This window comes from Zalophus californianus, chromosome 5, assembly GCF_009762305.2.
Source record: "Zalophus californianus isolate mZalCal1 chromosome 5, mZalCal1.pri.v2, whole genome shotgun sequence".
In the NCBI taxonomy this organism is placed as follows: domain Eukaryota; kingdom Metazoa; phylum Chordata; class Mammalia; order Carnivora; family Otariidae; genus Zalophus; species Zalophus californianus.
In genome coordinates this window covers 126,917,505-126,943,315 of record NC_045599.1, presented here as the reverse complement: position 1 = coordinate 126,943,315, position 25,811 = coordinate 126,917,505, and the positions used below count along the sequence as shown (strand labels likewise).

Sequence of the window (25,811 nt, the reverse complement as noted above, 5' to 3'; positions counted from 1 at the left end):
TTGAAATTTATATCCAGTGTAATTGTCTTTATATTTCTGTACAATGTTACAGGCAGAAACAGTTCTCTCTTCTCTCAGGAGGAAAAAGGCAAGTGACTCAGGTTGTAAGCAAAACCAGATGTAGTTGGAGAAAGAAAAAAGTTCTATTCTTTGTCACTTTTTATCCCCTACCCCCAGTCCCATTCTCAAATGGGGAAGTTTCCATTTTCACCTGTATTCAAACATCTCAATCCCTCTCCATTGCCAATTTACAAACTGAGTTGGGATAGTATCTTCCTTCTTTGAAAAAGAGGCAGGTGTATGAATTTCAAGTATGGGTTGGTTGAACAGTGGTGTGTGGAGAAACTTGATGAGGTTTAGGGTTGGTTGGTTTTGATTGTGCAGCGGGCAGGATATTAGGGAAGCAAGGGACCGCCTTGTACAATAGACGTTAGCAACAGAGCCAACCCTTCTCTTTACACACGGTTGACAAAACCTACACCTGACAACTGACATATGTAAACATTTCACATTACAGTGAAATATACTGGTGTGTATATTAAACCAATATATTTTAATGACAATTAGGATACTATTTTGACACCTTATCAAATTGGAACAGTTGTAGGGATCTTCCATCCCGTAATAACAGTGTATCGGTTGGATCAACAAAAACTGGTTAAATACTATCCCTTAACTGCATTCTTAACAATCTAGGAAATGTAGGATTAGAAGCCAGAAAGTTAGGGTTAAACAGTGCTGGATGGATGGGTCAGCACAATTTTATCCGTATCGGTGGTAAAACATTTGGTATGTTATTTTAAAATGTGTTGATGCTCTCTCAAATTGTTCCAGTTTAAGGCATCATATTTACTGTTACTTCATTGCAAAAATGGTCAGGATGAACAGTATTAGAGATCTCGATAAGTGGCAGCTTAAGAGAATTGAAGAGTTAAATCCTATATTCGGTTCACCTGAATCCTGCCATCGATCAGTTGGGGAAGCCTGAGCAAACCACTCGACCACTTCGAGCCTGAGTTGCCATCTGGAAAAACGGGACTCCACTGAGAAATCGTCTTCAGAAAACAAGATGCTTTCCGGAATCTTCTCCCATCAGACTCCTATCAGGCCTCAGGTGGGCTGCCCAGTTGGCGCTCCTTACACAGACCGCCTACTGTGCCCCTCACAATGACGCCCACCGTGGCCCCGCCTCCCACCTGTCGGGGCCCCGCCTTCATCCCGCCGCGGCTCCGCCTCCCACCTGCCGTGGCCCTGCTTCCATCCCGCCGCGGGCCCTCCTCCCGGCCGCCGAGGCCCCGCCTCTCCCGCGCGCAGCTTTTCCGGGAACCGAGCCCTCCCCCAGCCCATGCGAAGTCGCGGCCGCCGGCACCGCCCCCTCCGCGCGCCCGCGTGCCGCAGCCCGCGCCGCCTGTCGCCGCCGCGCGCCTCCGCCACCCCTCGCCGCTGCCGCCGCCGCCGTGCTCGCTGGCTGGCCAGGTGCGGGCGCCCGGCTCCCGCTGCCGAAGAGGACCAGCAGCGCCGCCGCCACCCCTCCGGTCCGGGCCCCGGCCCCGCCCCGGGCCCCGGCCCCAGCCCCCTGCCCGGCCGGGCGATGAAGTGTCACTATGAAGCGCTGGGGGTGCGGCGCGACGCCAGCGAGGAGGAGCTCAAGAAGGCCTATCGGAAGCTGGCCCTGAAATGGCACCCGGGTAACTACTCCGCAACCGTCGCAGCCCTTGCAAAAGCCGGGCCCCCGCCACCCTTCGCCCCCCTCTTCCCGGAATAACTCCGGGACCCTGGCCGGTCTCGACCTGCCCGCCCTGTAACTCCCCTCTCCCTGGGAACCCCGCCCGGGTCCCCGACCAGGTGCCCTGCGCAGTGCTCTTCCCGCCGGGCGTCCTCCTCGCCCGTCGGCGGACGCATCCCTCACCCCAGGCTTCACTCGAGCCCGGGGCAGCCCGTCCCTCCCCAGACGTTTCCCCGCTCACCCGCCCCGACGCTACCCGCAGTGGCACTTGATGGGAGGACACATTCTAGCGACTTCACCCGCTCCTCCCACCCCTTCGCAGACACCACCGAAGAAGCAGGAGTCCTGAGCTCTGGAGTTTGGCTCTTGCTTGAGTCTCTGCCGCTCAACAGCCCTTAACTTCATCACGGAATCCCAGCTACCCAAGTGTAATTTATGGCCCCTTATTGAAATTAAGACAAAGAAGCTAGTAAACTGTCTTTTAAATAGCTGTGCTTCCCACCCCCTTCCCTTTCCCAGTAAGCTATTGAAATACAGACCCTGTACTCCACTTCGGAAGTTTTGCAGATTGAGTTTTAATTGGGTGTCTTCCCCTAGGGAAGTTTGTATGTGTACTTAGAAGTATGCTTCCTTTGGATGTTTTATTTGGTGGCAGTTCAGGCCTGTGTGACTTCTGTGAAGTAATCTGATCTTTCAGACTGGGAAACTAAGGCTGTAGTTGAATATCAGCTTTTTGAGGCTTATAAGAGGTTTACATATTAGCATGTTTATAGAATCTCTGGTATGTACAAGTCACCATAGTAAGGTTCTGAAATGCTAAGACATCTCTGGGAAAACATGCTGTAAACCACGAAAAGTTAAATACAAGTGCAAACAAAATAGCACAACCTACATAATTGGTAGTTGGGTTAATAAAACAACTAATAAATGCCCCAGGAATTCAGGGGAGGAAGTTTTCACTATGTCGTGAGAGGCAGTGAGGCTTCCCCTTGGCAGAGGAGCCTAGATTTTTAGCTGGATCCTAGCGAAATGGAATTGGGAAAAGCTAGCTTAAGAGTAGAGGGAAGAGCATCGTGGTGGACAAAAGGTGGTCCAGGGGACAGTTTGACCGAAGGCAGTATTAATTGGAAATCTGAAAATATGGGTTGAGAGAAGAGCTGAAGGAAGGGCCTGGGACCCAAAGTCAAAAGGTAATGTCTATAGTTGGTGGAACAAGAAATAAAGGTATGGGTTTGTTAAAGTGACGATTACCAACAGAGGAACTAAACAAATGTGATATATATCAGAAAGGAAGACGTAAGTAAGCTAAACATTCATCACAGCAGGAAGCCAGTAGCTATATCCAAAATTAATAAACCCAAAAATAGTATAGAAACATCTTAAAGGAACGGGGGTTGTCATCAGAGACTGAGTTAGGAATTAGAAGGAAGTTAGGAATTCCTTGACTCTTCTGGCTGGGAAAGTGTTAGGAAGGGGATTAATGCTTGTGACCAAATGCATATATAATTTTGATGATAATATGAAGATGTTTTTGAGTGTAGTTTTAAGATTAGATTTTAAAGGGTCTTGAATGTTAGGCTAAGGACTGTGAAATTTGTTTTTCCAATAAGGGAGGGTCGAAGATGTCTTGATGTGATACTGTGGGTGCGGCTGAGTGGATTGAAGAGGAACGGGGACAGAAGTCAGATAGCGTCCACCATGGCGAGGAAGGGCCCACACCGGGCTGGGGGTCAGTGGGAGGGAAGGGCAAGGCCGGGTTGCAGAGATGCTATGAAGGAAAAATGATCAGATTTGGCGATTAATTGGAAATCAGTGCAAGGAAGGAAGAAGTATGTAAACGTTACTAAAACATCAGTTAACTATTTTGAAACCAAACTGGTTAGAAATGAAATGTGAATGTCTTCTCTGAATGTCATCATAAATCATAACATCCTAAATATCTTTTGGTTTGAAGATGCCTATACATTTAAAGGTTGCATACTCTACAGGCGACACGTGATTTTGATATATTTTGCTGTGCTGGCTTGTTAATTTGTTAAGTCCATCAGTCAGCAAATGTTTAATTCATTCTATGTGCAAGGTCCTGTGTTAGATGTTTCTGAGGTTAACAGGGGCTTTGCTTCAAAGAATAATTTGTACTTCAAAAAGAAAGGCTGCTCATTTTTCATTGTTAAAGGTATTTCTTTGTTTTTTGTTTTTTTTAATTGAGCAACTGAAAATAATTTTCAGTAGGGTCAGCATTACTTCCTAGTGAGATCACTCCTTGTGAAAGGAAGGCTTTTATTTGATGACTGCCATGAGCACTTTACTGTGTGAATGAGACAGGAATGGTCCCTGCTCTGCTGCCACGTAGAGTCATCAGGGAGTCCCAGGAAAACAGGTAGTTTCAGTCTGGTGAGAGATAAGGGTGGTATGAAGGCAAGTGCAAGATGCTTATGAACACACGTGCCTGACCTGGACTGGGTTTCTGTGTGGGTGGAATAGATGTGCATCTCTGAAGAAGTGACCTCTAAGGCGAGACCGAAAGCCAGAAAGCAGGGAGTCCAGGTGGAGGGAGGCCAAACAAAGCATGACAGAGTGCAGGAAGGGGAGCATGGCCAAGTAAGCATAAGCCAGTCTGGGAGGTTGGGGTAGACTGGATGAGGTAGATTGGATTTTAACCCAAGGGCAGGGGGAAAGATAGGTGATCGTTTGTCAGGTATCTCTCTGGCCGTGGGAGAGAGTGGATTGGAGCAGGCGAGACTGGGAGTAGGGAGGCTGGGAGGGCAGCGTACATTCAAGTCACCATAATGACCATGGGCCCCGGGGGTGGGAACTCCGAGTGCCAGAATCCTCAGGGAGATAAGGGGCGTGGTTGAGTGATGTGATGGGCTTTGGTGGCACTCACCTTATGCCCTAACTCAGCCCAAAGTCAGTGAGAAGGGGAGGAAGGCGGGGTTGGCCAACGGTTTGAATCTGGAAGGAATGCCAGTGTGCCCTTGGGAGTGAGTAAAGGACCAGCAGCCAGGAGGACGCCAGCTCCAGCCCCGGACCTGCCATATGAGGGCTGTGGCTGAAGGAGCCCAAGAAGGAAGCCCTGCAGGGAAGTGGTGTTCTCAGAGAGCCTGGCTTCAGTCAAGGCAGGACTTAAAAGGCTCAATCCATGGAATTTTCCAGAAGGCACTGTAAAAAAGTTTGGGAGGGAGTAGAAGAGTGTGTGAGTGGATTGAGAGAAAAGCACGAAGAATAGTGTGAGAATGCCTTTTAAGCTTTGATGACTGGATTTGCAATACCTATGGCTTTTGTGGCTAATGATAAATGTGGGCTTTTTGTTTCTTTATTACTGCTTTTTAACTTATTGCACTTACGTGTTTAGATCTCAGTTTAACATTATAGTCAACCAGTTCAGGTATATTTAAGTGAAATAAGCCATATGACAGACTGAAAAAAATTATTTAAGAAAGATGCTTTAGTAAGAGGCTAGGTCTTATTTTCAGCTGGTACACTGATGGGCTTTCTGCATTTAAAAGCTTGAGCTTTCTCCAAACTTCTTTGGAGGAGGAAGGAAGGGTGTGGGAAGAAACAGGACAACGAAGTACAGTACTGATTAAAAGGTGAAGAAGAACCACCCACATACCTCCCCCAGTCACCTTTTTTGTTTTATGTGGGAAGATTTATTTGCTGGCATTTTCTGCCATTCTGCCTTAATTGGGACTCTGCTTTTTTATTTATGACAAAGTTTATGAATGATTTAATGAAGATGTAGAAGTCATGAGTATTTTTGAATCACGAAAGCTGTAGAAATCATGACTCTCACCTTGAAGGCATATCTGGACTATGTTCAGCTGCATGTGACAGGAAAGTGGCAACAGTAACTAAACCAAATAGTTTTATTTTTCTCACCTAGCAAGAAATCCAGAGGGGACCCGTCTTGGTAGCTCCAGCTCTTGATGAGACCGTCAAAGACCTGCTCCGTTGTCCTGATCCTAAGGCTTGAGTGCTCGCACCAAGTGTAAGCAAGTAAGCCTCAGAGCTCAAGGTTTCTCGCTGTCATGTCGAGGTGAAGAGACAGGCAAGCGAGCCGCTGTGTAGCAGTTCTCCTCCAAGAGGCCTGTGGACTCTGCCCGGCACCTTTCAGGTGGGCCCTCACTTACTGGCCAGGGTGGCCGTTGGGGGTCCCAGGGAGCAGAGCGGAGGAGGAAAGGGTAGAGCAGACACAGAGAGTGTGTGCTAGTTGCCTTGTAAGGAAGTTCTTGAAAGCAGGAGTGGAACATTCTTACAGGTGTTATGCGTCAGAGTGTAGTCACGGTCATGCGAAGCTTCAAAGGAGACTGAGAAATGGAGGCTTTCTAATGGGACCAGGGGCCCACCACAAAGTCAGGTTTCGCTTGTTCCTGGAAGAAGAGAATAAACTAGCAGTCTCTGTCTCAATCCCCATAATCACCTGTAGGCTTTATACCCTGACTTTGGGCTGAGGTAAGGCCATAAGTCGAGTGCCACCAAAGCCCATCTCTTTGATATGGAAAATAAAATCTTCCCTGGGCAGTTTCACTTGGTAGCTGTATGCTTCTATCTCATTGGCTAAAACTGGGTCACCTGATCTTCCCAACCTCAAGAAAGTCTGGGGAGGTGAATTTTTTAGCTGGGTACATTACTAATGTGAACAAAATCAGGGTTTTGTTAGGAAGAAGAAGAGACTAGATACTGGGTAGGCAGCTAATAGTATCTTTCACAGAGTGGGGATCCGAATTTAAAAGAATTGTAACAGGGCATTGAGTGTCCTGTATTACCTAAAACCTGATTGCAACAGGGCCACAACGAGATGGAATTTGGTAGTATTAGTTGGAAATAACAGAAAACCTAACCACAGTGGCTTAAATAAATAAAGGGTTTTTTCTCTCTCTCTCACCACAAGAAGGTTTGGAGGTAGGTGCCTGCTGGCATTGTTCCTTAATATCACTGTGAATCTCTTGGCTTTTTCTTCACAGTCTCAAGATGGCAGCTGAAGCGCCAAACATCATGTCCACATGCAAGACAAGAAGAAAGAGGAAGGAAAGAAAATACACTAACAGTTAGACTTCTGCTGACTTCCTTATTGGTCAGAGCTGTGTCATATAGCCATTCCTAGCAGCAAGGGAGGCTGGAAAGCAAGTCCTTGAGCTTAGCCTCCACAGTAGAGGCTGCAAGAGAAAAGGGGAGAGGTGTTGGATGAACTAACCTTCAGTGTCTGCCACAGAATGGATTCAGAGCTCTATCAGAGTTTTTAAAAAAAAGTCTGTTATATAGTTATCACTTGGCTTGTCAGTATGAAACCTGCATGAAACTTTGTTAGCTGTAAATTCAGAATGATATAATGTGATGCTGTTGTGGAAAGTTAATGTAATGAGCTCTAGTGATTAAAAGTAGAGTGTGAAGAAGAGGAAGTAATGAATGGCTCCTTGATTATTGGTGCCTGTTTCTGACTGCATTGGAAGTAGAGGATTATAGTGTGTCATGAGAAATGGGAATATTTAGTCCCGGGGAAAGGTGGACTTTGAGCTAACCATTGGCAGTCTTCAGAGGGGCTGCACTGTGGATGGGGATTTAGGACTGGCATTGTGTTACTTGCCACTTACAGCTGGGCTGCAGGGATGGAGGAGTTTTTTTCTTTTGATTTAAAGTTACCATGATTCTAAAAAGATATTGAAAGCTTTTTAGGTGAAAGCATCTTAGTAAAGAGAGCTATGGCAAATTGCTGCACTTGAGAAAGTATTGTCCGTGGTAGCGGTCGAGCAGAAAATCGCCTGAAGGACTGGACACCCAGTGTGATGGTACCTAAAAAGAGGAGGCAGGATGCCTTCAAGGGTCTTGTTCCAAGGCTGCAAGATTATTCCTAGGGAATATGTTTCTGTCCTATTTTAACTCTGGCCTCTTAGAGGGCAAGTATTGAGTTGTAGCTTATAAAATTTTGGTATGCTCCAGAGTAGATTGAAAATATTCTGCTTTCTGAGTATATTAGATGTCTGTTGCTACATAACAAATTACCAAAAACTTAGGGCTTAAACCAATAAACACAGCAAACGTTCATTATATGGACTCAGTTTCTGAGGATCAGAGTGTGGGAATGGCTTAGCTGGGTGGTTTGGGCTCAGGGCTCCTCATGAAGTGGTATCCTCATTGGGAAAACCCGCTTTTGGCAGGCCTTGTTTCCTTGCTGGCTGTGGGCCAGAGGCCTCTGTTCTTCTCCACGTGGGCCACCCGAGTGTCTTCTTGCTGTGGCAGCTGGCTACTCCCAGAGCGATCCAAGAGAGCGAGAGCCCAACATGGAAACTGCAGTCTTTTATAAACTAATCTCAGAAGTAATTTAGCATGCCATCATCATTTCTGCTGCCTGCTATTGGTCTCACAGACCAACCCTGGTGACCCATGAAGGGGGTCCACAGGGTGTGAGTGCCAGGAGGTGGGGATCCTTGGGGGCCATCTTGGAAGCTGCCCACCTCCCTGAGGCAGAGGTGCTCTCTGACTCACACTTAAGGAAGCACAGCTAAGAGAAGAAGAATTAGTATGTATTTCTAAAGCTTTATGAGATTTATTTTGGTCTACGTTGATAAGAAAGAAAAAACAAAGACCATGCGAACAATAAACATAATTTAACACTAAATAGTAACAGTACTTCTGTAACTGATTTGATATATATATTTTGCTTTTTCTAAAAATAAAACGTATACTACTCAGGGTTTTCCATTTGTGGATATCCAGATTGAGTGCTCAGTGATGCACCAAGGCTTAGGGGAACGCATGCAGTTTCTACTTAAGCAGATACTGCTCACATATCCTGATTATCAACTCTCACCGGGATCTCTCTGCTCTTCCCTGATTGTTTTTCTTTGTTTTGTACACTCCTCATCTATTTATGGCATTTGTGATGGAAGAGGTCCCTTTTAGATTCTGTCCTCTACCTGTTTGGTGACTGAATATCTGTGACTTTATTTTAACAGATAAAAATCTGGATAATGCCGCAGAAGCAGCTGAACAATTTAAATTAATCCAAGCAGCATATGATGTGTTGAGTGACCCTCAGGAAAGAGCATGGTGAGCATCACACTGTCCCTCCTATCTTAGTATATTTTGTTGGGAAGAATTATCAATAGAAGATCTAAAAAAATGTATATTTGTCAAATGTTTCAGTGTGTTCTGAGGTATCTGTCACCTATTCATTATAGAAAATGTAGTATTATAAACATCAGGGTGCATGTACCCCTTCAGATCCCTACATTTGTATCTTTGGGGTAAATACCCCGATGTTTATAGCAGCAATGTCCACAATAGCCAAACTATGGAAAGAGCCAAGTTGTCCATTGACGGATGAATGGATGAAGAACATGTGGTGTACACACACACACACACACACACACACACACACACACACACACACACACACACAGGAATATTATGCAGCCATCAAAAGGAATGAAATCTTGCCATTTGCAACGATGTGGATGGAACTGGAGGGTATTAGGCTGAGCGAAATAAGTCAATCAGAGAAAGACATGTATCATATGATCTCACTGATATGAGGAATTCTTAATCTCAGGAAACAAGCTGAGGGTTGCTGGAGTGGTGGGGGGTGGGAGGGATGGGGTGGCTGGGTGATAGACATTGGGGAGGGTGTGTGCTATGGTGAGCGCTGTGAATTGTGTAAGACTGTTGAACCACAGACCTGTACCTCTGAAACAAATAATACATTATATGTTTAAAAAAAAATAAGATAGCAGGAAGGGAAAAATGAGGGGGGGGGAGTTTGGAGGGGGAGATGAACCATGAGAGACTAGGGACTCTGAGAAACAAACTGAGGGTTCTAGAGGGGAGGGGGTGGGGGGATGGGTTAGTCTGGTGATGGGTATTAAAGAGGGCACGTATTGAATGGAGCAGTGGGTGTTATACGCAAACAATGAATCATGGAACACTGCATCAAAAACTAATGATGTAATGTATGGTGATTAACATAACATAATAAGATAAAAAAAATTCAGTATTAGAGTTGGAAGGAACCTTAGAGGTGAATATTCCAATTATTTTATTTTATAGGTGGTGGAACAAAGCTTGGCAATATTAGATAGATTTAACTTTGATACTTGTGAAGTAACTTCTCATTAAATGGGATCTCTTTGGTGTATGACAAGTTTACTGGTGTTGGACAAGAATGTTGACTTGTCCTTAAAAACAGCGTGCTTCAGAGCAAGAATTGCGTTTTTCCCCAAGAACTACTTTATATGAAGAAATGGAGTTAAGCTTCCATATCTATGACAGATACTTTTCCTTTTGATGACCTGACAGTTTAATATCATTTTCAGACAAAAATTTCTTTCCTTTTTTTTTTTTAAAGATTTTATTTATTTGAGAGAGAGAGAGAGTGAGTATGGGGGGGGCGGGGCAGAGGGAGAGGCAGACTCTCCGCTGAGCAGGGAGCCCGATGTGGCACTCGATCCCAGGACCCCAGGATCATGACCTGAGCCGAAGGCAGACGCTTAACCGACTGAGCCCCCCAGGTGCCCCCAGGCAAAAATTTCTATGTTTAACCAAAGTTTTCAGATTCTGATGAACTTTGTGCTACAAAGGAATAGGTTTTAAGCCTGGACATAGCTGTGCAAGAGCCTGCTGTTATAAAGAGCAGGCGGGTGTTCAGTGTTGCTGCACGAGTCTTGTGTGTGTTAAACAGTGTACAACACAGCTGGCTCTCGAGGGAGAAAGGCCGTAAAGAAACAACTCTTTAACAGTTGTCTTTTAGGTGAAAATCAGAGAATCCTACATTTTTCTCCTGAAAAATTTGGAGATGTGGCCTTAGAAATGCTTTTGCTTTCCTTTAGGAACTTTGAAACTCTTTCCTGACTTCCTTGGCTCTGTCTGCTTCTCCAGATCTCAGGAGGCCTTCCTGTGCTAAGGACTCTCTTGTCTTTTTGTCTGAAGCCCCTGCTGTTAACTCTCCTGTGACCTGCAGGCCAGACTGCACGGTTACTAGGAGCACGGTCCTTCTAGTGCAGGAGACCCGGTTTGGAATTCTAGCTTTGCTGCTTATTGGGTTTGTGATTATGGACAAATTGTTTAGTACTACTGAGCTTCAGTTTCCTGTTATATCTTTGGGGGTAAGAACTAACGTTACAGAGTTATTATAAGGAGTAATTGTGTGTATGTGAAACTCGTAGATTGTTTACATAAACCTAGGAAGAGTCTTGTTCTGGTCTATGTTGGTAAATCTGATCACAAATATATAATCAGTCTGTGGAGCAGATTATGTCCAGTGCTGACCTATTTAGTAATATTTCTTACCTGTAGAAATGCAGCTACCTTTCTGGGGGAGTCATGGAAATTCCCTGGCTTGTTAAATTGCATTGTTCATATGGATGAGTACTGTATAATGCCTCCATCGTATTGAAAGTTGCCGTCACAGTTTTAATCAGTTCTCTGAAGGATTACTATGTCTTTTCATGTTGATATTCGAAAAAAATTTTTTTAGTATGGATTGGACTAATGTATAATAATTTGGCTGTTTCAGAGTAAAGCATCCTTCTGCAATCTTATTTATTCAGTGATCACTGAGAAGATACTAATCTCTTTTGTTTGTTTAGGTATGATAATCATAGAGAGGCTCTGCTTAAAGGTGGGCTTGATGGGGAATATCAAGACGACAGCTTAGATTTGCTTCACTATTTCACTGTGACCTGTTACTCTGGTTATGGAGATGATGAAAAGGTAAATGAACTCACTCTTAATTTCTGATCAAGCACGAGACTTTCAAACACAAAGAAAATTCTCAAAATTATTTTATAATAGGTGAAACAGTATTCATTTTGAAAAGTGAAAAAATATTGCCTTCATGTTTAAACTATCAGCATCTGAAAACCTCCAGTTGAAACCTAAATGTTCTTGCAGTGACAGAACTTGAGCCCATAATTCTTTAACGTTAAAGTTTTTCATGTTACATTTTAAAATCATAATTGGTCATTAGACTATAAAAGTATTAAGAATTTGTGCTCTTGCTACTGTTTTTTAGGGCTTTTATACAGTTTATCGTAACGTTTTTGAAATGATTGCGAAGGAAGAGCTAGAATCTGTGTTAGAAGAGGAGATGGAAGATTTCCCCACTTTTGGAGACTCCCAGAGTGACTATGATACGGTAAAAGAAAACTGCTTTGCCGTTTTGTAATTAGCATTTACCAGTGTGTTTTCTCCCCACTTCTTCTTCTTCTTCTTCTTTTTTTTTAAGATTTTATTTATTTATTTGAGATGGAGAGTGAAGGAGAGAGCATGAGCAGGGGGATAAGAGGCAGAGGGAGAAGCAGGCTCCAGACTGAGCAGGGAGCCTGATGTGGGGCTCGATCCCACGACCCTGGGATCATGACCTGTGCCAAAGGCAATCACTTAACCAACTGAGCCACCCAGGCGCCCCGTCCCCATTTCTTTAGTTAAGAAGCATGGATCCTAGGTCTTGGTCCTACACTGTGACTGAGTCTCTCCCTCTCTCTCCCTTCCTGGAGGGGCTTTCAGCGCCCTCAGAGCATCCTTCTTTACTTTTTCCTGTTTTTTTAAGCGGGGTCCCATCCCACTCATTACCTCATTCAGTTTGTTCTGGAGAGTGATTTATTCTGTAAAGCCCTAAGAGGACTGTCTTCTCCATTGACTAGTAGTGATGTGATGTATATGAAAAAAGAGAAGATGTTTTGCATCACTGATATTTGCTGCCTTGCTGAGGGAAAAAATCTTACACCTCAGCATTTTACTTGTTTTTTTTGTCTCTAGGTAGTCCATCCTTTCTATGCCTATTGGCAGAGTTTCTGCACTCAGAAGAACTTTGCTTGGAAGGAAGAATATGATACACGACAAGCTTCAAACCGCTGGGAGAAACGTGCCATGGAAAAAGAAAACAAAAAGATTCGCGACAAAGCAAGGAAGGAGAAGAACGAGCTAGTGCGCCAGCTGGTCGCATTCATCCGTAAGAGAGACCGAAGAGTGCAGGCGCATCGGAAGCTCGTGGAGGAACAGAACGCCGAGAAGGCCAGGAAGGCGGAGGAGATGAGGCGGCGGCAGAAGCTGAAGCAGGCCAAGTACGGGATGCGCTGGGATGCGCGGCCAGGCCCCTTGCCCCGTAGAGATGTGGGGCCAGGCCTGACGGGGCACTTTCACGGGGGTGGGAGGGCCACATCCACATCCTGGCTCCATCAGCCACCCTTGCGTTGCATGTTTGCCTTCAAAGGCCCTTTATTCTTGAGATCCTTTCCAGACTCTTGTGAGACATAATAGTAATGACTGTCCATTGATCTCTGCCTCTGGACCAGGCCCTGTTCTACGCATTTTTGTCCTAGCAGTTCTGCGAAGTAAGTTCTGGCTTTTCTCCTCGTCCTTTTGAGGAGGGGAAGCCGACGGGTCCGAGATCCCATAGCTGGGAAGTCACAGAGGCGGGACTTGGACCCAAGACGCTGGCACAGTGCCCCTGCTCTGCCCCACCTCGCCGTCCGGCCTCTTTGATGGCACGCTCCAGATCTTTAGTTCATTTTCATGCCTTCAGTGCTCTGTTACTTGGAGTTAGTGTAAAAGCATTGTGCCCAGAGCATTGTAGCATTCTTTTAAAGATTATTCACTTCTTATAAATTCTACCCCCCCCTTCATTTTTGGAAAATTAGCACTTTGCTCACCACTTAGGATTTAAAAACACCTCAAGACTTTTCATAACTTGCTAAGAGTTATAGGTTTCAAAGCCCATTATCTAATAGAAATAGTTAAAATCTAGGTAGTCTAATAGTTAAAATCAACCACATAACAAATAAGCGACTGCCCCCACTTGAACTCAACACTGACAGTGGAGGAAGACGCTCTCCAGGGCATGGGTTGGAGGCCTATGGGGTAAGTAGAACCAGCGTGGAGACCTGATTCTCAGCATAAGTGGGGCTGTGCTGTGTGTCTAGACTGGCCGAGCAGTACAAGGAACAGAGCTGGATGACCGTGGCCGACCTGGAGAAGGAGCTCAAGGAGATGGAGGCACGCTACGAGAAGGAATTTGGAGACGGATCAGATGAAGATGACACAGAGGAATCTGAGCTCAAAGATGGGCATGATGGTAACTTCCTTCCTTAGGAAACTCGAGAAAGTGAATGCTTCTGTGCGCAGGCGTTATACACCCAGGGTGCTTATAGGGGGCAGTCGGAAGCGGGGGCCTGGCTGCATCCTGGGAACGCCAGAGTCCACTCCACTGCTGCTGGGACCCGTGTTGCCGGGGTGTTCGTGTCTGTTTGCTTTCTAAGCAGAGCTGGAAATCTGGATTTTTAGGGGACCTCTTCCAGCTCTTAAATGTGGCAGACAATTAAAATGAAAAACAATATTGTGTAGGCCAAGCAAAGGTAGACCACTGACGTTGTCTAATCCCTAGACTACTAGAATAAGAAACAAGAGTTTATCTGATTAATAAACTCTTTTCTGGCCATGCTTTAAACAGTTTGTGGTTCTGGCTGCATAAATCAATTTGGCAAATGGGCATATTGACAGGTGTGACTGTTGGTTACTTAAAAACCTGCAGTGAAGCTCAGGTCAAGTTTTAATAGCAGCTCTTTCCAGAAAAAATTGCACAGGAGTCTACGTAGTATATATAAATTGTTCCTCTCGTTTGACTTTTTTGAGGGGCTCCTCCTGGTGTGCTGAAAACTGTCCTTTCAGTGCCTCTCTTGTGAGAGCGCAAGGCATGTGACTACCTGAACAGGAGAGGAGTAGGCATTGTGGAGAATAACCTGACCTTTTGAGTTGTCTCTAGCTATTCCATGAGGAATAATGTGGAAGGATCTAGCACAGTTTCACCTTATCTACAAATGTGTTGTTTTAGACTGGTAGCCAAATGACAAAATGATGGACTTTTATTTACTCAAAATGATTATGAAATTTTCTATTAATGAATTAGAAGTAGTTTTTGTGCAGGTCTTTTGAAAATTATGCATTCTATAAACGTGAGGTGGCATAATTAGAGTTTTATGTAAAATTTATGAAGTGCTTTCACATGCAAGAGCTTTTACACAATACCCCTTACATGTATGTTTTGCTCATAGAATGATTTCCCTTTTACTAAAGAGGAAAGTAAGATTCTGAGAAGCTTTGGCATATAGGCCTGCCATGTGATCATTTTTAGATCCAGATTTTGACTTCAAATCCAACATTCTTTATTAACTATTTGATTAATCGTTTATATAATGAAAGGGTACAGGTAATTGCACAATAACAACATTTATTAAACATTAATACTAGGTAGAATGAGTTTTGATCATTTATGATTTCAATGAGAGTGTCTTTCAAGTCCTATTCATATCACTTAACTTATAAAGAACAAAAATGTAGACTATAGAAAAGATACCTTGGGATCTTTATTAATCTCATTGTATGATCCCATTTATTGATCTCAGTAGCAGTCAGTTTACTTGTTTATTTCTTATAAAGATAGATGGGACTTTGCAAAGACTTTTAGTTCAGCATTTTAGTCGCTTAGATTTTGTGGACTATATTGATAGTAATTATTTCATTGTAATAAAGCCCCAAGCTTATAAAAAAACAAGGGCATAAAGACATTATTAAAGTTTACATATAGTATGCTCTTTTATGACCAGCCTGTCAAATAGTGATGGAGTGTTAAACGCTAAAGCATTTAAGAGTAGATTACAGTTACAAATGTGTTTGCATCGAATCTTGCTCAAGGGAGAAACTGAAAAACTTTTGTTGAAAAAACTGCTTTGTGGTGGAACTATGAAAGTGGCATTTGATTTTCTGAACTTAGCTCACACTGAGAACTTTGAGAAGACTTTGAGTCTTAGTAGACTTATGAGAAGAACTGGAAAGATAATGTGGTTGATTTGGAAGCCTCCCCTTATAATTCAGGACTGCTTTTAAAAAGTCAACTCAAATCCTGGTAACGTTATTTCTTTTTTGTAAGGAAATACAATTTCTAACTTGTTTGCGATATTAGATTGTTACTAAAGACATGTAATTTGTTAACATGTTTTAGATTTGGGTTCTATTCAAACAGGATTCTTACTTTCGACTTCCTTCGTGCAGGTAAAGACAGTGATGAGGCTGAGGATGCTGAGCTGTATGATGACCTTTACTGCCCAGCGTGTGACAAATCTTTTAAGACGGAAAAGGCGTAAGTTTAAGATCTTTGAACTCCCCTTTTCTTCCAAGGTGAACTAGAACGCTGAAAGCCCTAAAAAGAAAGTGCTCATAGCAGTGGGTCACCAGCCCTCCTCCATGTTCTCTTGGGGGATTTCTGGGCCGCAGAGGAAGAAGGATTTGTACTGGTGGTGAATAAGCACGTTGTGCTGATTCTCATTCATGCTGCTTTTTAAAACCTGGATGTGTCTCCGTGTTGCTGCTTGTTGCGACAAAGAAGGCACAGTCACACAGACGAGGCTAGACCAAAGCTAGTCTCTGTTGTTGGTGGCAGACCCCCTTCCAGCCGTCACACTCCCGTGCAGGCCAGTGCTGCCAACCTGGAACTTTAAACGTGTCCTGCCTAAATTATACTTGCTGAAGCGGAGGGACTTTGCCTTTTGGAAACAAGGAAGAAGAGAGAAGGATTTGAAGGGATACTGTTATGAAGAGAGGAGAAAGAATAGGGCAGAAAACAAAAGTAGAGTCAGCAAGGGACAAAGAAACAAAACACATGCAGGAAAGGAGAAGGGAGACCGAAGGATGCCAGTGGGGGTGTGGGAGTCGTAAAAGGTGTTGGTGTGGAACCCCAAGGGGAAAAAAACTGTAGCGTGCTAAGAGACGTGGCAAGGGCAGAAGAGTCAGAAACGGGAAAACAAAAGCAACAGTGAAGGAGATTTAAAAAATTATTTTTTTATTTGGAAACGTCAGACTTACAGAGAAGTTGCAAGGATAGAATACAGAGCGCCCGATTCACCTGATGTTTTGCCCCATTTGGTGCACCCCTTCTCTCTCTCTCCCCCCACCTCCCCTGCTCCACACACCGTTTTTCCCTGAAAAAATTTGAGAGTAGGTTACGTGCATAATGCTCGTCTACCTCTAAATACTTCAGTATGTATTCCTTAAGAATAAGGCTATTCTGGTAGATGATCACAGGACCCCTGTCAGCTTCAGGAAATTTGTTAACACTGATATGTTCCCTTTACCTCCTTTACCGCCCGAATCCCCCTTCTGTCAGCACATCCTCTGTTCACGTCCTGTACGGAGTCTCTTCCACTCCAGCATGGATTGCGTTCATTTATTTAGTCTTATTTAATCTGGATCAGTTCTCTTGTCTGTGCCGTTGTTAACTCCAGAATACGGGCCCTTTAAAACCTTTTTTTTTTTTTACTGGAGTATTTATCGTCTTGAATGTCCGTCTCCTCATGATTAGTTTCAGTCTCCAGCTGGAATACCACATCAACATGTCGTGTTGCTCTCAGGTCTTCATTTCTGAAAGCATACAACGTCGGCGTCTGTCTGCCCTTCTTTGGTGGTGATAGTTTTGATCAGCCAGCCAGGACGCTGTCTAATTTTTTCACTGTAGAGTTAGCATTCTTTTCCCCTTGCGACAGATTTTACCTTATAGCCTGTTTAATCTGTGGGGAGACACTTTAAAGTTAGGCAAGTATCTTGCTCCTCAGAATGTCCTAGATTTGGCATTCATTGATGATTTCAGCTTATGCCACTTGGCACCATAATGGTTCCAAAAGGGGGCTTTTCTGGTACCAGTGCTCCTTCTCCGTTATTAGTCCTCAGTAGGCCCTCTGCTCTCAATAAGAGCCCTACCTTTCCTCCGTCTAGCTGTCTATTATGAGTATGAATTTGTGAAGTTTTTCAGTGTTTTAGAATTTATTCCTGTACTTTTCATGCTCAAACTTTTCCAGATACGATTAATGAGAGTTCCTCCAAGGTGGCTCCTGTGTCCTTTTGACATGTCCCAGTCATTTTTTTGAGCACTTACTTTCTAGCACAAGATGTCCCAATTTCTCTAAGAAACCATGGTATGAAGGAGAATTTTAGTGGAAAGGGAGAGTAGCAATGGAGACTAGAAAATCCAAGTCTGAACAGATGAGATAAAGTGAATAGTGTGGACATAAGTTTCCTACTTTCTTGTTCATCTAATAATTCTGGTACTTAAGTATTGTCAACCCTATTTTGTGGAGTGTTACTTCATGGCCCACAGATGCACTGAAAGAGACAATGGCTCAGAAAGTTTTAGGCAGATGGGTGTAGATGTGTCTGAACTCACATTTAGGATGGTGGGAGTGAGAGGGGAGAGCCCTCTTGGAGAAGGCGAAAGACAGTTATTGAAAAAAGCAAAAGGGGGTAAACTACTCTGGTACCTGAGGCCCTCACATCGTAACCCAAGCAGTCTTCTCTTCAAGCTGGAATGTTGTCTTGTAATTTCTCAGCATCTTCCAAAGCCCACGGTGCAACCTGGAACGTGCACGTGCTTGGCTAATACTCAGTGATTAAGAGGAAACAGTGGAGAAGTCTTGAATTTTAAGAATTGGAAAGTAAAAATAATAGAGATTTTGACCAAAAAAAAATTGGAAGACAATATGTAGATGAAAGGACAGAGGGAAAGGGGAATGCCGGGGTACAGGGAAGAAGAGCACCCCTGTGGGCTGGCCAAGTCCTCCTGCCCGAGAGGTCCTGACAGGGTTCTTCTGCTTCTCTTTGTCGGATCCCCAACATTTTGCTTCCTTACTGGGGAAAAATGAATTTTAACGTGGTTGCATTGATTCAGCCACATATCTGGGCACATATGAATCCTGTTGTGGTTACTAATGTCAGATTGTTCTTTCAGCATGAGGAATCATGAAAAATCAAAGAAGCATCGGGAAATGGTTGCCTTGTTAAAACAACAGTTGGAGGAGGAGGAAGAGAATTTTTCAGGACCTCAAACTGATGAAAATCCATTGAATGCCAATTCTGAGGAAGAAATAGAAAATGCACCAAAACAAAAGTACTTCTAAAAATGCTTCTAGACGTACTTACCACATTAGAGATGAGATTGCATTTAAATGCTATTTTATCTAAGAAGTTATTCTGTTATGCTAATATTTTTCCACATTTTTTTCTACATAAGGGAACTTACAGTATTGAAATGGGTAAAGCATGATGTCACATAGAATTTTTACAGAATATATTATGACTATTAAAAGCACTTTTGAAAAAAAAAAAAAGCACTTTTGATGTGCTATGGTGAGCACTGTGAATTGTGTAAGACTGTTGAATCACAGACCTGTACCGCTGAAACAAATAATACAATATATGTTAAAAAAAAAAAAAAAAAAGAAGATAGCAGGAGGGGAAGAATGAAGGGGGGGAAATGGGAGGGGGAGACGAACCATGAGAGACGATGGACTCTGAGAAACAAACAGGGTTCTAGAGGGGAGGGGGTGGGGGGATGGGTTAGCCTGGTGATGGGTATTAAAGAGGGCACATTCTGCGTGGAGCACTGGGTGTTATACGCAAACAATGAATCATGGAACACTACATCAAAAACTAATGATGTAATGTATGGTGACTAACATAACAATAAAAAATTAAAAAAAAATAAACACTTTTGAACTATGCTAATTACCATCAATGGAACCACAGTTCTAATTTTCTAGTGATAATGTGAATATTTTCTTTTTAATATCTTATGATATTACTTTTAAAATTTCACTTCCCTCTGTATCAGTTGTGTTTTAGTACTTTTTTTCTTCACTTAGTAGTCACAGAGTTAAATATTTGACATTTTGATTTATATTTATTCTTAGGCTTTCCAAAAAGCAGAAGAAAAAGAAACAGAAACCAGCACAGGTATGTTGAAAAAGTTTTATTAACATTAAATATCAAACATAAAGTTGGACTGCTCTTGTTTACTCAGTATCGTTTGTATTTTTCACTCTATAATTTTATGTTGATTATAAAAAAGATTGAAGGGAGTTGAAAACAATTTTCTTTCTTCATCATTTTTCCTCCATTAATATGTACGTAGCTAATTTACTTAATTACTGTTGTCGATGTGTCTTAAAATTTTGCAGGTGAAATTAATTCCCAGATACTAATTAGCTGAGTGATCATATTAAAAAAATATCTGGACACATGTGGTGACTGGGTCTTTAAATCAAGATAACAGTTAAAATCAGAAATATGTGAAAATCTGAGGGTTGATTATTGTATATCTAGGTTTCTTTTGCCAACAACAAATGAAATTTTGCAAAAGGAACGTTTGGTTAGAAATGTGTAATGATTATGATTCTTGAAAAAATGTTAGTATTACTCAGAAATGTAAGTAGCTTAAATATTTCACACCTGGTGTCTAAATCCAATCTCAAGAATATTTTTAAATAAAAAGTTATTATGTTATACGTAACAATCCTGTAGACGTATAAACACACAATGAGCTTGTCCATTTTACTAAGGATATTTGGTGGTTCTTAAGGGAATGGAATTGATTTCTGTGCTACTTTAATATAATCTCATTATATTAGCTTATATTAAGTATTAAATGTTACAGTTCTTTTTGAAAACTGAAAATATTTTTAAGAAAATTTAGTTAACAGTAATTTTTTGTAAAACTTTAGATTTGGCTTATCTATTTAAATGGTTATATATTTGAAAGTAGTTTTTATCTGTCTCATATTCCAAAAATGATACATGATACATGAACTTATCACTGTTAAAATTTGTGACTTGGAACTTTTACTTCAATTATAAAACCACATAGCAAGTTCTGTGTTCCTTTTTAAAATGACTCATACTGTCTTCTACCCAAAGACTCTATAGTCATTAGCTTAGAACATTTCCTCTCTCCTTTGTGTGTGCCAGAACCACTAGAATAAACACAAGATAAGAGAGATTTATACCTAACCCAAGCCTATCTTGTCTGGAGTCGGGAAGAGTAGGTCCTATAGATTGCAGTAATAAACACATGTATTTGTGTTTTCTTACCAATGAAAATGCTTCGTTTACTACCCCATTTTTTCCCCTCCAAAGCTGTATTCCTTTATAGTAATACCTCTTGTTGAGGATTTCTGATTCTTTCAGGAAGAAAGTCCCAGTTCAGACCTAGTTGTATGTAGCACTTTTCCCGATGTTTTCTCGGTTCTTTTTGAAGGGAAGGTAGCGTGGAGATGTGAACTAGTAGATTGAAGAGCAGCAAATACAGAGAATCAGGAAACTTCAGACTGGGAGAGTTTTCTGTATGGTCAGAAAAAAAATTTGCATAACCCAACAGGATGGTAAAAGAAAACCCAGAAAACTGAAATTGAATGTAAACAGAGGACCCTGGCTAACGGGAAGGAGGAATTTAAGTCACCTTTGAGCACTCTGAACACCCTCCATGGGACACATTCCAAAGACAAAATTACCTGCAAAAAAATAAATCTTGAACTTCATAGATACTTTGGTGCTAATATTTTTGCTAGAAATGTGTAACCTGAATCTAATCCTAAGGAGACAATCAGACAAAGCCAGACTGTGGGACAGAATAGCCAGCAGATTGTCAGTACCATGAAAGACAAAAAGTAGGGCTGTGGTTCTAGAACAAAGGAGATTCAAGGGGCATAACCACTACACGCAGCCTGTGGTCCTCGATTGTCGCTCACAAGGAAAGGATGTTACTGGGTTGTGAATATGGATTATGGAGCAGATCACATCAGCATTAAATTCTTGAGTATGAAGAGAGTATTGTGGGGAAGAGAGTAGCATGTTTTTGTTCTTAGGAGACACATGGGAAGTGTCATGATATCTGCCTGTAACTTATTTTCATCGTTCTGGGTATGGGGGTGGGGTGTGTGTGTGTGTGCTGAGAGGAGGGAGGAAGGGAAGGGAAAGCACATGTGGCAAGATGTTGCCCCAACCCAAACCAACAACAACAAACACTCTTCACGGAGTGAAGGTGTGTTTGCCAAGCTTTGTCTTTTCTATAATGCTTATTTGCTGTTTTTTTTTTTTCTCTTCTAACTATAAAAGTAATAGGTGCTCATTGCAGATCATTTGGGAAATATAGAGAACTATAAATATCACCCCTAATTCTGCCTATAGATACTACTTGGAATTAAATTGTAATCAGACATTATGTATAATTTTCTTTTATATTTTAGCTAATATGTTGTACGTACTGTTCCACAAAATTGAATCAGTGTCTTTGCAAACATGATTTTTAAGAACTTCATAATTCCCTTCATAATTCAACTATTCACTTATTGAACATATGGATTGTTTCCAATTTTTTCCTAATTTAATATTTCTGTAATGAGCATTCATGTTTTTTAAATTATTACCTGCTTTTTCTTTTTATTTCCTGAAGATCTCCTCCTCCAGAGCATACAGGACATTGTAATTGTTTAGTATAATTATTTGGTATCATAAGCTGGGATTATTACTGTTATTTATTTTGTAATGCATACATGTTTTATTACCTAGAATTCTGATGATAATTTCAATAAAAATGGAACTGGAGAAGAAGTAAAGGTTGAATCAGAAGATACCAACTTAAATCAAGACCGTGCCAAAGAATTGGATGGGAGTCCCCAAGAAAGTATCAGTGTCACTGAGACTGTCGAATTCTGTGATGATCCAAAAAGTGAAGCTAAGAAGTAAGTCAGGTTGATAGTGTTTTCTAATTAATGTTGGTAGGAAAAATATCTTTTCATATCTCAACACCTTTCCCACGATTGATGAAGCAGATCAGGTGTATCAGTGACTTGTACGTTTATCCAGACAGACATCCCACTGTATACAGATGAAGCGTGTTGGGAAGAGGATGCTAGAGGAATGTGGTCACAGACATTTCAGCAATATGGCCCGAATCAGAAAGGCACTTTGATCCAGTTTCTATCCTGTTGAGGTCCTTGTTTTATCCTAGATCAGTAATCCTTGACACTCACATGAGAACAAGTCTCCTGATGAGGCTGTGCCCCACTTGCCTGGAGCATCTGGAACTGTGTGTCCATGCTCATGGCTGCCCTCCTGTGTTGGGCCCCACAGTGCAGGTCACCAGGCTCTGTATGCATAGCCTGGGGCCTTCCTGCTGGCAGGGGCCCTGGAATGTTCTTGCCACGCAGGGTCACAGTGGCTGGCCAGAGGAAGGTCTCTCTCAGGGGAGAGAGCATTCCTGGTCCTCTCCTTCCTGCCTTGTCTTACTTTCTTGTCGCCGGCCTCCTCTGTTCCTCCAGAGCAGAGAATAATTTCTTACTCCTTGAGGAAAGGTCTGAACAGTAAGTAGCATCAGGTCCCTGTCTAGGACCATGAGAAAGAATTCAAATGACAGTGTAAAGTGGGAGCCTGAGTTGCCAGCGCTTATGACCATTGGAGCAGCAGCGACGGGGCGGCGCAGTGCACGTGGGCGTTTAGGAATTGGCGTCAGTGAGGCAAACACAGTGGTGGAGGCCTGGGGCTAGGCCTGGGGCTCTGAGAGAAGGAGGGCAAGGAACCGCACAAGCCTGTAATGTGTTGTGGCTTGTGTTTCAGCTGTTTTAAGTAAATTCCTTAGTTTTTGTGTCAAATTTGACATCTGTGTGATTTAAAGTTGCTCTTGAAAGCTCTTCATTTGAGATGTGAAAATTAATTAGGTTGGCCATTAAAAACGAATGAATTAACCTTTAAAGTCCATGTCACTCTTTTGAGTCTTCTTGGGAGCAGAATAACAAAGGGAATACGTTATTATATATACATTATTGGATTGTAAGAATTCTATGATTTATTTTCCAGTGCTCCTAAACCCAAAGGAAAGAAAGCCAAAGATATGAAAAAATCTGTCAAAGTACCTGCTGAACCACAGACAGTGGTAGGTCAAAATCATATTGACATATTTTCAGTGGACCTTGTTTCAGCAATATAATTTAAATTCTTAGTTCTGATTCTAAAGATGTGTTTGGTGGGCCCTTCTGCGCCTGCTGTATGGGTGTGGCTCCATCAACAGGTTTTCTTGACGAACGCAGAATTTATATCTGTGCTGCTGTTACTGTTGTTCTTCAAAAGTAAAAGGCGCATTGAGAATACCAGACTAGCAGAACGTTACTGCTCAGTTTTCTATTACTTTGAAATCTAAAACCTCAGTGCAGTCCACACGATGCATACTGTTGAATGTCTCAGGTCTCTTAAAGTCGATGGAGTTGGTTGATGGGACTTCTGTGAATAGCTGCCTCTTTTGAGCCTGTCTTAATGGCCGTCATTTTGTTAAAAGGTCTTTATTTTGAATTATTTGATTGTTGATCTCAACATGAAAACCCAAATCACTGCTCTCAGGTAATAACACTTGCTCTTATTTATGATTTTTTTTCCCTCTTCAGAGTGATGTTCTTATCAGCTGTGCAACCTGCCATAGTGAATTTCCATCCCGGAATAAACTTTTTGACCATCTGAAGGCCACAGGTCATGCACGAGCACCTTCATCATGTTCTTTAAACAGTGTAACAAGTAGTCGAAGCAAGAAAGAGAAACGTAAAAACAGATAGAAATTCTGCCAACGCTTTTTCTTTTTGATTGTCTCTAGATTTTGAAACCAAAAACTGAACTGAAGTCATCTAAAGAGTTAAAATTTCGGTGATCTGCAATTTATTGCATTGTGGAAGATTATTTTTTATCTTGTAAAAACATTTTTTTTGTTTAATATATATTTTTTAAACATTTCATTAGTGATTGAATTCTACTTTGCCATCTGAATTGACTTGAATGTCTCAAAACAGGTACATACTGTAAAGTATACATTCTTGATTTCTCTTGGCTCACATGGACAGAAATGTACAGGGAGAATTAAATTATTTTAACACATACAAATGCTCCTTTCTGTTTTATTTTGTGGATTTCACATAGTATTTTTATATGATTCAGTGCTTTTGTATTCTGTTATGTTTCATGATCTGTCAACGACTCAGTTTGTTTTAAAATCATCATAGATTTTTTTTCTCACCTGATTCCATGACTCCAGTTCTGATTTTTAAATTACTTCGAATTAACCTATTGTTGATTACTGTATTTTTTCCCTCAAAGACGGTGGTAGGTAGAAACTAATTGAACATATATGGTTATGTTTCAGGACTAGCATCTCAGGGTATAACCATGGTGATTTAATTTGCGATTTTATAGGTAATTCTCAATAAGATATATCTTTTGGTGTTTTGCTCTGATTTAAATTGTGGAGGTGGAAGCAAATCAATGTATATGGCACTTCCTCCTTTGGCACAGTGCTGGCCATAAAGCGTGACAGATCCAGGGGGTGGGTGGCTCAGATTTAACAAAGCATATTCTGCCTTGGGATTTTTTTCTTCACTATTTTCAGGAGTTTTTAATTTTTTTTCATCATTTATGGAAAACAACTTTTTTAATAAAAGTTTTTTCATAGGGCTGATATTTATGCCATCCATTCTGTAGCAGAGATGAATATTAACTCGAAAAACGGAGAATGGTCGAAAGTGAGTGTGGTCAAGTATATGGATCAGTGATGAGTCAATTTTTAGGATGAGGATGGATTATATAGGCAATTTTTACAATTGGTCTTGAGAGTAACTTTGAATTCACTGGCTTAAAATATATACTCTGTGTTCAGTGAGGCTCTCTCCTTATATCCTTGAATCTTCAAGTGAAGGAATCTTCAGTTATGTATGAGCTCTAAAACTTGAATCTCTAATGGCAAAGACTTTTCTGAAAGCCTCATGGCTAGTATTGAGCATGTGGATCGTTCTGTGTGATGGACTTGAAAATATGAATTTGTATTTTAATTTTTTCTTCGTTTAGAGATATAAGTAGATTTTTTTAAAGATTTGATTTGACAAAGAGAATACAAGTGGGGGGAGGGGCAGCAGCAGAGCGAGAAGCAGACTCCCCGCTGAGCAGGGGCCCGATGTGGGGCTCGATCCCAGGACACGGAGATCACGACCTGAGCCGAAGGTAGACGCTTAACTGACTGAGCCACCCAGGCGCCCCATAAGTAGATTTTCTTTATCTTCTTCTTTTCTGTGTCTCTCTAACCTCTATCTCTAATTCCTCCTACTTGTCATACCCCACCCTCCCACCTTGTCCCTTTCTTGTCCCTTCAGGGGAAATAGCAGCCAGGTCTTTGGGCTCTTCCTCCCAGGCTTGGTCTGAAAACTTGCCACCCTCCTCTAACTAGAATTCGGTGAATTGG

General features: G+C 42.1%; 2 protein-coding genes across 4 annotated transcripts in view; one reads left to right on the top strand and one right to left on the bottom strand.

The window, feature by feature from the left end:
* Positions 1 to 1,431: 1,431 nt before the first annotated feature.
* On the top strand, positions 1,432 to 24,459 carry DNAJC21 (DnaJ heat shock protein family (Hsp40) member C21). 3 transcript variants are annotated; one of them, XM_027605869.2, is made up of 14 exons: positions 1,574 to 1,688; positions 5,613 to 5,843; positions 6,694 to 6,776; positions 8,683 to 8,776; positions 11,311 to 11,434; positions 11,736 to 11,858; positions 12,482 to 12,786; positions 13,645 to 13,796; positions 15,770 to 15,857; positions 18,495 to 18,653; positions 19,456 to 19,498; positions 22,109 to 22,281; positions 23,396 to 23,471; positions 23,977 to 24,459. In XM_027605869.2, the coding sequence occupies exons 3-14, from the start codon at positions 6,701 to 6,703 to the stop codon at positions 24,139 to 24,141; spliced, it is 1,578 nt and encodes a 525-aa protein (XP_027461670.1). In that variant the 5' UTR covers positions 1,574 to 1,688; positions 5,613 to 5,843; positions 6,694 to 6,700; the 3' UTR covers positions 24,142 to 24,459. The 3 variants fall into 3 exon arrangements, with proteins under 3 accessions (XP_027461669.1, XP_027461670.1, XP_027461671.1); XM_027605868.2 differs by lacking the exons at positions 5,613 to 5,843; positions 6,694 to 6,776 and having other exon boundaries at positions 1,432 to 1,688; XM_027605870.2 differs by lacking the exons at positions 1,574 to 1,688; positions 5,613 to 5,843 and having other exon boundaries at positions 5,894 to 6,776.
* AGXT2 (alanine--glyoxylate aminotransferase 2) overlaps positions 19,512 to 25,811 on the bottom strand; it is a 57,644-nt gene continuing 51,344 nt past the window's right edge. Inside the window, exon 14 of the mRNA XM_027605873.2 lies at positions 19,512 to 20,881. Within this exon, the coding sequence (XP_027461674.1) occupies positions 20,864 to 20,881 (18 nt within the window). The 3' untranslated portion in view covers positions 19,512 to 20,863. The remainder of the gene's footprint in view (positions 20,882 to 25,811) is intronic.

Bases quoted from the DNA above. Each gene is read 5' to 3' on its own strand.
- DNAJC21 (XM_027605868.2), top strand. From the start codon at position 1,592: ATGAAGTGTCACTATGAAGCGCTGGGGGTGCGGCGCGACGCCAGCGAG. The intron at 15,858-18,494 runs GTAAGTTTAAGA...TTGTTCTTTCAG, and splicing joins TCTTTTAAGACGGAAAAGGC to CATGAGGAATCATGAAAAAT. The intron at 18,654-19,455 runs GTACTTCTAAAA...ATTTATTCTTAG, and splicing joins GAAAATGCACCAAAACAAAA to GCTTTCCAAAAAGCAGAAGA.